The following is a 16850-nucleotide window of genomic DNA, read 5'->3' as shown; positions in this document are numbered from 1 at the left end:
CATGTGGACCGGGCCTGTTTACGTACAGCTGAGACTGAAACTGCCCCACGTTTTGCTCGAGTTTCTCTGGGTATAAATTTCTTTAGTTTTTGTCCCTGCAGTTATGAATGGCTATACTTTGTGATTGTCTTGTTGCCTTTTAGGCACTGTCGTCTCTGAACTAGAATCAACCATGTGTTTTATTGCCCTCAATAAATTCTCTATTCAGCTGAGATTTATTTATTTATCAGCGTCCCCGGCATGCTCATGAGAACCGATGCGTAGCAGGCGACACGCGGTGAAGGCCGCAAATCCAACGTATATAAAGATAGTATATGGAAACAAACCCTTGGATGGGCAAACTCCAAACCGAATAAGTTCATGAATTTCACATATATTTTTTTCCTAAATGAAAGATGACCAAAGTTGGACGGATCGAAGATATTATACATCCAGCCATTTTGTACATTGATCCACGCAGCCAATTTTTACCAATTAACCAATACGCCGCATAGAAAATTGAAAAACAAGAAAATTATACTATTATATGTTTGCCAATAAAGTCTAGACGTCAGTGTCGCTTGGTCCGGAGCGCTGGCGGAGTGTCTGTTCATGATACAATGTTCAGCCCCATATGGAGACCTAGGCGTGTTGTGGGAGCTAAGTTGATTTTCTCCGGCAAAAGACCGAATGCGCTAGCAATGGACACCGATGCGGCCCGGCCTCTGGGCCCGTGTATTAACAAGGTAATTGCGCTCATAATTGAGTCAAACGGAACACTCGTAAGTGTATGGCAAGGTCGAGTGTGTTATGGGACTTGACTCGATTGAGAGGGTGCTGGATCGGTGAGGGCCTTGGAGTGGGATGGATACCCGTTCGGGGCCCGTCTGTGAACGGCCCGGCCCGACCCGGCTCTGGGATGGATAGAGCCGAATAAGTGAAATCCATTGTCTTTTTTTAAAACAATGATTATTTCTCTTGTAATTTAATAAATGTGATGAACGCCCACTTTCATCCCTAATACCACAGTCCTTGCTCCACTTTGTATCCCTGAGATATCAGAGCAATAAAATGAAGAAACTGTTTTCTCAATTGTCATTATGTTCTATGCCCCCTCCTCCTCTGATAGGCCTATACAACACGCCCCTTGGAGTTTCAGCATCAGTGTCATTTAAATTCATAAGTACGACCTTTAGTAATTAAACATTGGTCTTTGAAGTCATTTTTCGAGTAATAAAAAGGGCAAATGACTTGTTAGGCCTACTCTAAATGAAAAAGTAATATATTAACTTCCGACAAAATTTGACAGAATTGTGATTTTATCATGAATTCCCATATTCTGTATTTTACTCGTCTCTCTTTACAAATTTCCATGTTTATCATAAAATTTCATGTCAGAAAACGTACCTTTACCACATGCTTCATGTGAGTACACTGTGACTATAGTAATGAAGTGAATAGAAAAACCGTATAGTTTGTTTGAGGTTTCAACAAAAGTCCGCATGTTCATCGATGGAACCCAGTACGTGCATGCAATCCGTGGGGTCATGGATCGGTATTTTCACACCTGACCACGGCGAGCAAACCGGGAGGGCAAAGGACCCACCCAGCTGTTCCCCTAGTGCCTCCCTCTCTGATGTAGAAAACCTGGAATAAAAAAGCGAAAAAACTGACAAAAATCATTGATGAGTCTTTTTTTGAATCGGTAGATAAAAGACCGAGATTGCGATGGTTAAGGGACCAGGCACGGGGCGGCAGGTGCAGGGGATAGTGGGCCGATCGTTACGGTCAGATCTCCACACGTGTGCGCGCACTATACCACGGCCGGTGCTTTATATCGTACAGCACTCAGATTCAATCATGCGTCTATATAATTAAGGCCTGTTGTATTAGAATTCTAAAGGAGACAAAAAAGAGAGAGAGAAAAACCAGAGCAAACAATGCCTGTGGTTATGATGACACAATCTGTCAAGGTATTTGATGATATGAGTTTGTTCTCATCTTTCGTTGTATTTGATCCGATTCGTGTTACTCTATAGCTCAGAATGTATCTGTTTCAAGAAGAGTAAAGGTACAGACGAACCCCAAACCAGCAATGAAACCGAAGCTCTCAGAGCTAAGCCATTGTATGAATTGAGGACCTTTTTTTTTATATCCTCTCTACAAAAGAGAGCTCTGAGGCCCTCGGCTTCAGTGCCAATCTCAAATTCCTCTAAAGACTATGTTAAAGTTTCAAAGCCATGAATGTCTCAAAATAACCTTAAAAACAGGTGGATACGAAATTACAAAATTCAAATTGTTTTTTTTAGTAAAGAAAATAAAAAGTTTAAAGTCAATACATGGTTTCTTGAGTTTTTAAGAAATAACTGGACATTTAGCCGATCGTTCTGACTGCCGAATTGATCTTCATTCATCGTAGAGTTTCAGTCAGTAATGCCCAACTGTGAATGCAGTTATTCGACTGACTTTTAGTTGCACCCATTTGAATTTAATAGACCATGCTACCTGTAACGTCATACCGACAGACAACGCAAACATTAGGGCATCTTTTGAATATTATTTTCCCCACTAATATTATTTCAACACTTTTGGAACCACTCAATTAAGAGATACACCCGCAGTGCAGAAGAAAACGGTTTATTGGAGGTTTGCATCACGTGATCAAAACATCCAATTTTGTTTGTCAACAATGAGACATGGCTTATTGGGTCGAATGGGAGTCACATTTTGACTGAATATTTCAAGAGCATTAAGAGTGTGCATGTGTTTCTGGAGGTTCTGATGTGCCGCGTCTATTCTGTTTTGTTTGCGCGTGTTGCTGCCTCAAATTGCGTGCCTTCTTTTCTTTCATGTCGACTCCATCTCGAAGTATCAAAGCATCTCACGATAAGCCAAACTCCAATTATAAGCCAATATCAGTGGCAATATTTCCTCTCTAATAGGCTATTAATTTTCTCAATTTATTTATGTGTTAAGTCCACTTAATATTTCGTCGGCTTGACGCCTCGCCGTTTTCCCCGTCCGGGTCGACCAGAAGGCGCACGGCGGCCGGAACCGAAAGTTTTCTCGGTTTAAAAACACCCAATCACCGGCCTGACACCAAGCAACTAAAATGAGCTTCACTTCTTTATTTTACTCTCCCCTATCGTCATCGGGAAGTCTTTGATTTCCACACAGCGGTATTTTCATTCCGCCACAGTTGGTGCGATGCCATATGCGAGGAGAAGGCCGCACCGGGCTGAGGTGCATCTGAGTCGTGGACGCCAGCTGATGCTCCCAGGGCTCGGTGTGAGATTCAACCCCCTCCCTTCTTCTCTCAATCACGGCCCTCGGACTCTTCATCGTGAAAACCACTGACCCTGATTCCGTGTATTATTACGAGGGGGGCCATCCGGCACCCTCGCCCGCCCGTTTCGCCACTCAAGGTGGTCATGCGATCTACGCCACGCATCTCGCGCCGTGATTGCGGCTAGCACCCTCCCTGCCAAAACTCACAAAGCAAAAGAAAAAGAGAAAAAAATCAGTCACCGAAATCGATGGAGTGAAGGAAATTGGCCCTTCGCACCCCCATGCCAGGGCCGGGGAGCTCCGTAGAGCGAGTCGACCACAGGACAGGCTGCTTGAAAACACACCTGATTTCCAGTCTCACTTTGCCTCCCAAAAGCAATCCTCCAAGGAGTGTGCGTGTCCCGATAAATCCCTGACTAATCAGCATGGGATATGATTGCGTCGGGGGACAATTTTACACGTCCCCGTCCAACTTAAAATAACCAATTCATTTGGAGGGAAAAGGAACCCAATGCCAGCTCTGTATATGGGTACAGCTGGGGTGGTTAAGGCCAGACTTTACCAGCGTACATCAGCGGCATGACGCAGTTGTAAGGTCGGTAACACGTCCCAAAGATGCGTCCACGCGCCACGCTAACCCCAAGAGAACCACGCCATCTCACGGCAAACCTGTTCTCCCCCAAAACCCCACGTTTTCATTACATTGTTGCATCACCAGAATGCACTTCTTTGACACATCACGCCCCATAAAAAAACCGATTAACGGGATATCCTCTCAAAAATCACGGTCACAATTAGATTCCACTCCGGAAACTGGTCCTACAAACTCCGAGTAATTAAACCGCAATCAGCCAATAATAGCTACCGGTTATCTGTACTTTTCAACTCCCCCTAGATTAATGAATCATTTACATTTATAATGCATGCTCAAAATTCATACAGTGAGACTCAAGGTCATGCCCTCAGTAGGCCTACATGGCTGAAAAAAGAAAGAAAAAAAAAGCCATTTACTTCTAGTACTAGGAAAAAAAGATAAGACCGAATTCCCATTAAAACGCAATAGAAAATACTTGAACAAATTTTATTCAACTAGAGATTGCTTCGCAAAGTACACAATAAAAGGTGCGAAGTTTGACATCATTTTGTGCATACTTGAAGTATAAAATCCAAACTTCTGCTCTACATACGACACAAGGAGAGCTTTTCGACCTGGGAAGGGATCTTAAACTCTGCTTAAGAATTACTTTAACTTTCAAGTGCATATCACATCGTGACTCGATCTGTTGAGATCTTGTTCAAGCTTGGCAGATGAAAGAAGAGGCCGCGCGATGTCATTTTACGCACCTCTGCCTCCATTCGAATGCAGCATGTTAACCTTCTCCACATACCGTCGAGGGTCCCTCCCCGGCCCCCTACAGAAGAAAACTGCCCAAGTGCAATTATGTACGTGGCTTGTTGTGTAAAACACTACCCATGACATGAACTAAAGAGATTGTAAAACAAAGTGTGATTCGGTGTAGAGTTTGGCTTGCCATCTGTTGCCGTGGTAGGGCCATATGCCCAGCAATATTACCTTCAAAATCACATATCCTCACACACTGTGAACTAAGCAACAATCCCCCTAGACCTTACAACTGCTACACCGACGCACGCAAAATATTACGCCGAGCGGGACGGCTCTGATACCGAGTGTTCGTGGAATGGGGACCGGTTGAGCGAGCACAGAGCACGGGCTGGTTAACTCGACAGAGAACCGGCAGGACCGATGTACTCCCCTTCCGCTGGACCCAAAACTTGGGTCCCGGAGGCTTGTCGACAAAATACCGGAAAGTGGGGGATGTAGGAGACCTGGCCACTCGCGTGAACTCGAAATGCCGAAAACGTCCACTATTTTTTGTGAACCAACAAAGTTGCTATCCATGCCACCATGAATTATGCAAACGATTATCAGCATGCATTTCAAGTCATTTCTGTGTCAGAAAACTATTTAGAAAAGGACGGAAACTCATGGGAATGCGTGGAGTCTCTTTGTGGAAGGGAAAGGGGTCTTTGTCGTCTTTTCCCACTATCAATACCGCAACCCCGCGGTGTTTAATATTTAATGCGATATGCATATCCGACACAACGAAGCTAAGGGAGCGAATACACCGAAAAAAAATATAAAAAATAATGAAATTGCGTCAAAATTAAAGTCCAAAAGATTTAGAATAACGTCGGGCACGAAATTGAGCATCAACTGCCCAAGTCCTTCGGGATAAAAATTTGCAAGATCACACTTATAACCTTAAAATTTTACAAGTAAGGCCCCTCTTCTTTTCTCCTTTCAAAAACTAAGAGCGATTAAACTTAAAGTGCCTATATAATTAATTAGGTCAAAATCTAAACTGTATTTTTGTTTCTCGATCTGTGTCTCGCAGGCGCATGTTCCCCACTTTCCGCACGACCATGACGGGCCTGGACTCCAACGCCAAGTACATCCTGCTCATGGACATCGTGCCTGTGGACGACACCCGCTACAAGTACCACAACTCGGAGTGGGTCGTGTCCGGCAAGGCTGAGCCTCACATGCCCAGTCGGCTCTACATCCACCCGGATTCACCTGCCACGGGAGCCGTCTGGATGAAACAAGTGGTCACCTTCAACAAACTTAAGCTGACCAACAACAACTTGGACCAGCACGGCCACGTAAGTTATGTCTGTCCGTCCGTCCGTCTGTCTGTCGAGCTGTTTGTCTCCCACATTTTGTAGGCCTCTCATCAAACGCTTACCGCATCTCACATTGTGTATGGAAAAAGGCTTCTACAATTTGGATCAGCTGGGTAAAACATGAAGTCCTGGTATCCTTTCGTAGCGTATCCCGATTTTGGGTGGGGCGGAAATGGGTATTTTTTCCTGAAAAATTAGTTCCTGAACAACGAGGTGCGAGCGACACTACGTGAGGAAAGTTAGGGGTAGAGTATTTGTTGTACGTGAACCTCCCACATTTCTTGAGCCCATGGGCCTCCAAAAACCTTAATCAGGTCCTGATACATACACATCACAAACAGACAGCATTCGAGTACATGTACTTAGCCATCTCATCTTCTCCAGTTTTCTCCCTTTTTGGATTTTTGAGATCCAAACAGTACCATTGACCAGCACTGATAATTTTTAAAAACCAACCACTTAAAAAGCGAAGCAATACCAGGAGGAAAAACATCCAATTCTGCTCTTTTGATGGTGTGATTCAGCTAAAAGAAATTGCTGGCAGCTATGCCACATCGCAATCCTATAACGGAGACCGGTATCTCGCGTTCGCCCCGGGGATAGCGCAGGAGTCGACTATTCAACAGGCCCGACCGCATGATACCCTGCTTTACTCGTAAACAGGATTCAGACGAATCAAACTGTATATAACCACGATTGAGTCGTGCTATCCCCAAGCCTTGCTTGGATTTAAACAGATTACAAGCAAGATCCCAATTTTGCCTCCTTCATTAGTCCCCGTGTTTCGGGAGGATTTTACTGTACTACCGAAGAGCTCTGGGAGAAAATTTACCGCGGCCACGGAGATATGAAGCTCATTCGAGCGTGAAAGTTCTTAAACCTAAGATGATTATAGAACGTCTGCTTTCTTCCGCAAAAGCAATAAAACAAAAGACGTGTCGGTTTGGTTTAATATTCTTGAGAGGCAATTTCGTTTAAGCGTTGGATTGTGTTGCTACTGGCGCTAGGGCTTCTAAAAAAGACAAATTTGTATATAGTTTTACAAAGAATATTAGTTCTTTGGAGGGGCTTCCGTTTACAGCTTTGTGCCCAGATTGAAATTTTCCATTTGAAAGGCCAAAAGATACCCAATTCTGTTTTAAAGCTTACAAGTTGTTGGTACATCTCAGGAAACAACACAAACAAACCCTGAAGTCAAAGCTTGACCATAATATTCTTAGGCAGTATTGTGACCCTTGGTTTAGTTCGAGTCGTTAAAAATGGGAAGAGGACTCGGCGACTCAGTTCTGATATGATGTTTTTCTTAGAGATGGAAATATGGGAAAGGAAAACTGAAGACAAGGTGTTTCCTCGGCTCCGGTTAGCATTGGAATGGCGCTTACGCGAGCCCCGTATTCGAAATCTCTATTGTGGCAACGGCGAAAGCGATTGGTCAATAGGAATGAATAATAATGAGCAGTTGGTTTAAATAAGAAATAGAGGCTTACAGGGTGAGTCTAAAAAAGAATAAGGGGTACTTTTAGACACGTGACATTAATACAGCAAAAGTGACAACCATTATACAATAAATTATCTTTTTTCTTCGTTCATCTCCTTCATTCTGTCATTTCTTTCCCCCTATAAAATGTGGTAAGTCCACATCTCGAGTGTTTATAAGAAGAATAAGACGAACGGGTAAGACCGCGTATTATACACCGTGCGAAATGGAACAAAATTCACATGCATCGAGGAGACTGACGGTTGTTGAAGCACCTGTCCGGACGGCGTAGCGGTGAGCGTAAGAATGGCGCGGAGTGTGCCGGGCCTCCGGGCCCACCTTGACGGTACAAGGTGGTGCGACGGCCCGGCGGTCCGCTCGTGTATGGGAACGCTAATAGGCGTAAACACCGCACAGTGTAGCAGCGGGCAGGGGCGGAATAACCCACGGTGAGGGGTGCCGTCATGTTCGCCAGTTTCAGTCGTGTCTCAGGAACTTGGATTTGTACAGGAACTCTGCTGCAGAGTCCTGTACTTTTTTATTCAACAAAAATGGTGGGGATTAAAAAGCACTCTTTTCAATTTTCAGACACATAGATAAATTCGTCTTTTTCACACGTTTTCATTCAAGTTTTCATTCATTAGCAATACGCGCGGCTGCCTCCGGAAACGTCTTTAAAAATGGATAGATGTAGGACCACAACAGAGAACGCGGGATGTTTTTTCTCGTTTATTACTTTTCAGAAAATATTATTTGTAAAGTAAACAAAAGTACGGCATTTTTTTATTCAGAGAAGAAGTCGGGAAACTGCATCATCTTAAGGAAAATACACATGCCAGTCTACCATAGAAAAGACTTGTCATGAAGGCATCGAGTGCTGTTGAGCCTCCTCTGTAATTGTATTGTTTGACACGCCCCTTAAATCCACCCTCCCGTTGCATAATGTGCTTTGCACGGCCTGGCGCGAGTAACGGAGACTTAGTGAGAGCCACTGACCGGTGTGATGCGACACTTGCAGGCAAGAAACTTTGCGGACCGTTAGTAAGCAGGTGAACGAACGACCAGTAAGCATCACTAAAAAACTCGTCTCGCAAACATCCCTATGTCTGTAGAATAGCTACATATCCGTTTGATTACGCAAATAATCATGAAATGGCCATCATGTGAATAGCGGCCAATGAACTTTAGTATTTTCTTCAGCCCCCTCATTCATATTAAATATATATCTCTTGATCTTCTATCTAATAAAATCCAGCTCCTCGTCTTTTTATTTTGCGTTAGCCGGTCGTTTGCCAATCGCCAACACCTCCTTCTTTCATATCCTCCAATTCCAGCTGGCAGGTGCCATTGATTTGGCGAGTTTTTCCCCCTCCGTCTCGCGAGGTTCTTTTTAGGAGCCCGGCCGATCGGGGGTGTCAAACCTCCCAAGTTGGTGGAAGCCCCTTCCTGGGGCACACGGGCGGGCCGGAGTCAGGATCGAACCGAGGGGGTCCGAGGGTGTCGCAGACGGGCAGCTGGTTTCTCCAGCCGCGCCGTCTTGATGAAAGTTTCCGAGCTAGTCCGCCCGCCAACTTAATAAGCTTTCACGCCGACACGTCGAGATTTTGACACCGTGGGATGAACCAAGGTCGGGAGCGATGGATTCCGTGAGGCCGGCCCAGAGAGTTCTATATTATAGCTCCTGGCCCTACAAGCCGGTACTACAACGCACATAGTCACGGGGAACATCCCTATAGGCAATTTTACTCGGACACAAGTTAATTGATATTTAGATGCGGTGTGGGGAGTCAGGCGGATTTGCAATGATCAGTGGAAGATATGAATATATCGATTCGACGTCTGACGGAAGTTTGACGATGCGAGTGCGTCTATTATCGGAGCTTTAATATGACGACGACTTTATCAGACGCAACTGGTTACTGCGCGAATAGTAATCCTTGATGGCTCGCTGCACAAACTTTCCCTGCCCAGATGCTGAAAAGAGAAAATTAACATGGATGAGTTAGAAATTGCCGAAAGTAACAGTCGAGAACATGGACAGGCGATGCGTGACGGAGATTTATACATGGTTGACGGCCACCCAATGGTTAACACCACCGAATGAACTGGCCGCCATTTTGAATTTGATTTTTGATTGTAACTACGTTTGCCTAATGTTGAGTCCTACTTTGCACGGGTTGAAATCACGCGTCTAGGGCTTGTGAGTGCTTTGTATCTTTAGGCGACCTCACACGTTGAAAATGTACATCGCTGAAACCCATTCGCAATTTGGCTTTTATATCATTTTTTCCCTTAAAATCCCATAGACGTGCAGTGCTTTCTCGTCTTTTAGTTAAACTCCTTTCGGCATTTAACCTTTTGCAGACTCCTGTCCCATGACTTTAAAATTATCGTGCCCTTGCCACTTCCGAGCGGGATGACATCCGCCATCCATTTGCCTCTTTGCTCCTTGATATTTAAGAAATATTCCTTATCTTACGACACCCGAGGCTATTTTGTCATCATTCTATTTTAGCATGCACACTGGCACCGTCTCCCCGCGCTCTCTCTCTTTCCCCCGTGCGCCACGGCAGTGATGGATCGGCGACTCGCTGCATATTCCTCGGAGATCACTCATATCGGAGAAGTTCGAGAATTATTTGGTCAGTTTTTCACCAAATTCATCATCCCTAATATACATTCACTTTAATGCATTCTATTCCCCATTGAAGCTTGAATATTTACGACCTTAGTTCGGATGGCTTCTAAATGGCAATTTTTCCCTTGGTGAAGTTTTGCGGTGATACTGTCCAATTTTGCAAATAATATTTCTAAGAATGTTAGAAATTGTAAACAGAACTATAGAACTGTAAACTACGTATACCGATGCGCTTTCGTTCTTTGTCGGTCACCAGGTTCAACCATTGTTTAGCCCAATAAACTCGGCCGGGAATAACTGAAAAACAAACCTGTCATGCTGTTTTGCCCTTGCACGGAAGTCGTTGCACACGAAGTGTCCCAAAGATGTCGCCGTGGGTGCGACCTAACTGGAGGAGAGAGCGTCGAGCAAACGAATGTTACACTTGAGCATTGCTTACGCGTATTCTGTGGACCATTTCTGAAAACCCTGGCTTGCTTGTGGCTTCGGTCTCATGATTTTAACCACGAGGTATGGTAGGCTCAGGCTTGATCTGGACTTGTCATATGCTTATCGAGCCTGACAATTCAAATCAAACGAATGAGGAGAACCCGATGCCGAGGTTTCGAGAATGACAATTGCTCGCCGTATTTTAGCTAAATTTAGTGAACAAAACTGTTCAAAAAGAAACTGTGAATCTTTCCATGCTACATCGACTGCTGACACTGTTTCTATTTGGCGAACATTCATCCGCCCGTTCAGGAATTCCATTAATAGCTTAAAACCACATATTTTCATTGACGTTTTGACTTCCAAACCGAAAAACCAGAATCGACGGGAAAAGGACCTTCTGATGGCGCCAGCGACCACAAAAACCGCATCCATCTCCTCGAAATAATAAAAAAACATCTCTCGACAGAATCGCCTCTCGATTCCGCCAAGAACAAAAGCCCCCGGCATTGACCGTGAATTGACTGACGTCCGTAGCCCCTCGGTCGCCTCTCGATCACCATTACAACCCGCCCAGACCATCCCTCCTTTCGAATCACGGCAAAAAAGACAGTAATTGTATTTACCCATACGCTAATGATCGACATGGTTATCACATCAATGCGATTTCAGTGCAATAACAAGAGGCAGATGCGTTCGTATTTTGTTTTCCATTGTGCGCGGTTTTCCCCACCCGTTCCGTTCGAATTTCCGTCGTTTTTGCTCTTTTCCCCCCGTCAATTTTCTTATCCTTGAGCCGCATCTGTCTTTATTTATACAAAATTCGAGCCAACAATGGCCGAGTTCGGCTTGTTCGTGGGAGGAGAATAAGTAAAAGAAGGGGGACTACCGGTCGTTGTAAACCGTGATTAGCCGATACGGGAACCGTCATTTCCGGAGAGTTTGACTCCGCAAGTCGATTTATTTCAACCGGAGGTCGTCCTCCTTCGAGTATCGGTAATGATTGCATCAACCCAGGTACAAGAAATCCCATTTCTTGTCCAATGATGAGACAAATCACGAGGACACGAACACGACATGGTATAATCTTAACATTATGTAACTTTATATCATAATATAGGGCGGGACTCGAACCCATGTCTCCCTGGTTTCTTGTGCAGATATCTTAAAGATGCATAGCCCCTGCTCAAAAAAATCTACTAAAGACTTTTCAGTCTATATATTATGAAACAACAGATTCAAAGCAGTGCGAAAATCACGCATACATTTTGATAACATTTGCAACATTAGCGGTGATTATCGAAGAAAAAAACCACAGTTTTCTCTTTTTCTTTCTAAGGTTCTTGAGTGGAACTTCGCAAGCTTGCTCGGGCGGGACTTGAACCCATGTCTCCAAAGTTTCGTGGGCAGATATCTTAACGATGCATAGCCCCTGCTCAGAACAAATCTACTAAAGACTTGTCAATTTTCATTTTTTGTTTCAACGAAACTAGGAATTGTATTTTGCTCACAAAATATGAACCGCCCTGCGAGAGCCGAATTATTGTCTGGCAGCTAATATTTCGATTTTTGTAAAGGAACAATTCAAGAAATAAACGTAGGTGGATTCTTTTCGTTCGAAGTCTCATTCAAAAGTGAATGTTTTTTTTTCTAAGAAAATAGCATTTTGTTTTCGAGGTGAAACTCAAAATAGCACGTGAAACTCACATTTTAACCCCTCATACCTCTGGTCTGCGCAAAGTTTGGCTTCCATTCATTCTTGCCTGACACCGCCCTTAGAAAGCCCCCATATTTTCGATAATTGAAAATCCAACTTTTCAATAATATCATCGTCGCAAACACAAGTACAATTGAATATCTTCGCTGGTACCTATTTCCAGAAGCCTTTTGTGTCATCCATTCCACACGAGTGCACATTTGAATGGTCCCACATCACGACGTCAGCTAAACGCGCGCCTAGTCTAGACAACACTCGACCCATCCCTGCAACAGAAATATACAATAGCAATTAGACAACATACTCAAGTTCTGAATCAAAGACAATGACGACCAAACCAAGAGGAAAAGAAAACAAACTGGACCTTGTCTGATGGACGAACATTAAAAGCAGAAGAGACGGGCTATCTCTTGCCAACAATGGCCGCACGCGCCGGCACACATGTTGCGAAACCAACAACTCGTGGGACCCGCGGAGCCCCAAACTCCCGATTCGGCACGAAATATGAGTGCGCAGAGAAACCACCGTGATAATTACATTGACGTAAATTGAGGGGAATGCTTGAGAATTGTATTTGAATAGCATGGGAAATGAAACCATGTATAGTCGGACTTGGCTGACTGTGTCGTCCTGCTTACAGAGCCTGCTTATGGGAAGCAACATCGAACAGATTGTTTGGTTACATTTTCAAGTGAACACTTTTCACCCTAACTTAATTCTGACGACACGAAAATTCTAAAATGGGAATCAGTCTTGGCATGCAGTTCGTCTTTGTATCGGTTCATTCCTTGTGGGACAATTTCAAGAAATGTATTTCTTAAATGTGAAATTCCAATGAACGTAAAGCGTTCATTAATTTTTATGTGCATCAGCAAATATAATAATTATAGTAAAGAATATTATAATTACCCTGGATTGGACATTTGGGAGACATCCCCATAGACTTGTGCACACAATTTTTCAAACTAATGTGCCCTAACCCATGTATTCCCTTTTCCGTTTTCCACGAATTGCGGTATGTTTACTAATTAGACCACGAGCAACAAATAAAACCTAATTGCAACGGTAAAATTGTGCCTCTAATGAACATGGAAATGTCTCCCTAATGACCGATGTCTCCCACCGTTCGAAGAAATTACGATACCGTGTCTCCTTATGGTATGTTATTCCGTCAACACATCTCTGGGCACAGTTTATACAACACATTTAAGCGAATCGTCAATGCTTTGGTCCGATCGCTTTTTAACGTCACTTCTGTAAGGCAAATTATTTGTTTAATTTACTGTTTTTATATATCGAAATTAATTTAAATAACATTGCATTTATATATATACGAAAGTAATGTATTCATGTCAGTTTCTGCAGATTTTTTTTTATTTTCTGAGTGTAAATGGATAATGGAACTACATGTATAAGATTACTCAGACGTCTTCTTATTTATTCATTGTCATATAAAATTGACAAGACATTCCAAATTCAAACAAGTGAAGATTACAAAACGCCAGGTATAAAAGGATGAAAAGTCGGCCACACTGTCGACTTAGTTTCCAGAAGTACTATGTCAGGGCCCGCTTCGCGGGTAGCGAGAGAATTTCGCCAGCTACTGGTCGCTAGCCAAACGCTACGGTATCACGGATGGCGCGAAAAAGAGCCCCCGACCCCGCCAAAACCGCCACGTCGTTCATCAACTGTCGCGCTATCAGATGCAACGCCAATATGGACGTGCGTGCGTGCTACATGCCCAGTGCGCTGCTGACACGATATAGGTTGTGGTGGCTGTGTGTACAGTTTATTGCCCGACTGTGATTATCGAACTGAGATTCCTAATCCGTATGGATTTTGATCTTTGCTTTATTGTTTTTGGACATCTGCTTACTATTTCCTTATCGATCCCTGGAAAAATTTCTTTGTGTGGCATTGGCATTGTTAGAGAAAAATCATTGTTTTGGTATCAGTACGTTGATAATTTGTGTTGCACTGTATATTCATGAACCTGGCTTGGTATTAAAAACATTGATTGCCTTTTTATATTATTTTGTTCATGTGTCATTTATAAGTACTTTACAATATTTTTAAAGTTTTGCAAAATTCAACATCATGTAGCTTATTTGATGTGTTCTGCTTATTTGACGTAATCTTTTCTTGTTAACCAACTTCCATGATTTTTTTTTGTTGCACACTAATGCTAATCATTGTGAAATAGAAGCATGATTTCTAAGCCAGCATTAGTCGTTCATGCGAAAACAAAATGAACATCTTTGTTATGTAAACATACAATCTTTCCATTTATGTAAAGTGACAAAACACAAAACAAACCAGAGCACAAAAGAACCGTGAAGCTTAAATATTTTGAAGAACATGTATCTGGAAGTGTCGACGTTTCAAGCAATTAAGCACTGACCATCTCCCCGGGGAATAGAATCATGTTAATATACATCCTAACGGCCCTCCCGTTCTACTGTGTTTTACCCAGCAGATTATTCTGAACTCCATGCATAAGTACCAGCCTCGGTTCCACATCGTGCAGGCCAATGACGTCTTCAGCCTCCGCTGGAACTCCTTCGTCACCTTCGCTTTCCCGGAAACGACGTTCATCGCCGTCACCGCTTACCAAAATGAAAAGGTAAGATTTCATTTGGTAACACTTATTTCTTCTTCGTGGTAAATCGCAAAAGATATAAAAGAATACAGATAAGAAAATCAAGTCAAGAAGAGGAGGCAAAACCTAAAAAGCAAAAGTTTGTGAAAGGCATGCCATGCATAACAAAACACATAATAAACTACAAAAACGAAAACAAGTAAACATTTAGAAACATAAGTTATACAGTGTATGTACAAATTATAAATTATAAATACAGTAATGGAATATATAATGTGAAATTAAGGCAATAAGGATGAAAATGGACAGAAGATGAGTTAAACAGGATTAGACAATATACAAATTAGAAGGCAAAATATTTACAGAAGATTCATTCCCTAAACCAATATGGGAATTCATTGGTCACATTACCAATAAGTATTGGAGTATTAAAATCTCAGCTTAGTTTGTTATAATACATAAACAACTGTGGACGGTGCACATGAAACTTCCGTGTCACCAGGATTTGTACATGGTTTAATAGTAATCTTTCATGTCGTTTTGTCTGATCCGTTCAATCTTCTCTTGAACGGATCAGTGGTGGCTGTGTTTATACCTCTGGTTCTTTTTTAGAACCACTATCTTAGTTGAGAAATTGTTCGCACATGGTGTTTCCGCAAACCTTTCATTATTTAGTATCTCCACCATGCAAAGCCTCAAATCTTACCAATCTTCTCTTGTTTTTTTCTCGAAATTGCTAACTGGTCTCTCGTTGATACCCCTTAATTCGTATGTGATAACAACTGTTAATTTAGGTGACTCGATTTTGTGTCTCTAGGTATCTGCTCTATCTAGTCTTTACCCAATGGTTGCTTGCTTATTTCGTTCTGCATATTCGATTTTCTCATGTTGTGATATTAAGTTTTAGGACTTTCCCAACTATCGCTCGGCCAGACACACATTCTTTAAAAACGAATGAGTCCATCTGAACTGGTTCCAAAGGGCATTTTTATTAGTTCAGACCAGGAAAACCTTCACACCCTGTTAGATCCCTTCAAAGGGGAAATGCGGAGTTTGTCTTCCACCGTCGGAGTAATTTCATTCCCCCATTCTTCCCCTAAATCTGTGTCAGTGCGCGATCTACGTGGGATACCATTGTGTTTCGACTCCAGCTGGATATGGTGTTGTGCGGGGACTATTATCACGGCAGCGGATTTCTTTCTTGTTTTTACGCGGGGAGTCCCGTCCGTGTGGGCTGGTTGCAGTGATTTCTGTTTTTGATACGAGGCACAGCAGTCCTTGAGCCTTCATTACTCCGGGCTTTGTTCTGTCCGGTAGTCCCCCAACCTTTTCTGTCTTTCACTCTCACTCACACTTTACACGCGATGTTGTAACAACTGATCGGGACAATCGGGGGAGGGCCAGGCCTTATTTGTGCAGCTTTGCAGCTCCTGTTCCCCTCTCAATTTCCTCCTCTCTCTGTTATATTTTTATATTTTTATACCCGGAGTCATCGAATTTGAGCCCCATTCGATGACTATCAGGGTCTCGTGATTGCTTGTCTCGGTCCAGGAGTCACGGGAGTGCAGCCATGCGAGGCAAATGCTTCTGTTGCGTTTTCTGAATCATGTGGGGGGCCCTCCCCTCAGTGACTTCGGCGGTCCCCTCCCGCCAGTGGACCGCGTTCACAAGCTGTCATCGAGCCGGGCGCCGTGGACGGTTCGGCCCGGACGACAGTTAGCAACGGCTGCGGTAGCCTATACGGTCAAAATGTTGACAGCATCATCGTCGTATTATCTTCCCAATCAGATAGGGCATAGTTTTGTACTTATCCACCTGTTTTGACGGTGATAGCTTAAAAGCGGGGTCCACAATTCTTTTTGCATTTTGGGAAAATCAAAAGAACCAGAAAAATCCATTCTGACATGTAGCAAGTTCATGAATTATCCCACCCCAAAATAGGTTGTCCAGTATAATTTGAAAGTTAAAAGCAGAAGTCGCAAGATGTCTTCATTTGTCTCTATTTATCATTCTATCT

General features: G+C 43.2%; 1 protein-coding gene across 2 annotated transcripts in view; it reads left to right on the top strand.

Annotated features, from left to right (window-relative positions):
• LOC119730635 (T-box transcription factor TBX2-like) overlaps positions 1-16850 on the top strand; it is a 45367-nt gene that overhangs the window by 17544 nt on the left and 10973 nt on the right. Inside the window, exons 3-4 of one of the 2 annotated variants that reach the window (XM_038203622.1) lie at positions 5685-5952; positions 14708-14857. In XM_038203622.1, the coding sequence (XP_038059550.1) occupies positions 5685-5952; positions 14708-14857 (418 nt within the window). The remainder of the gene's footprint in view (positions 1-5684; positions 5953-14707; positions 14858-16850) is intronic. The other variant, XM_038203623.1, reaches the window with a different exon arrangement.

The sequence above is a fragment of the Patiria miniata genome, unplaced genomic scaffold (genome assembly GCF_015706575.1).
Source record: "Patiria miniata isolate m_02_andy unplaced genomic scaffold, ASM1570657v1 HiC_scaffold_22, whole genome shotgun sequence".
NCBI lineage: Eukaryota > Metazoa > Echinodermata > Asteroidea > Valvatida > Asterinidae > Patiria > Patiria miniata.
Note: the sequence above shows the minus strand (reverse complement) of the source record. Positions and strands in the feature narration are given on the sequence as shown.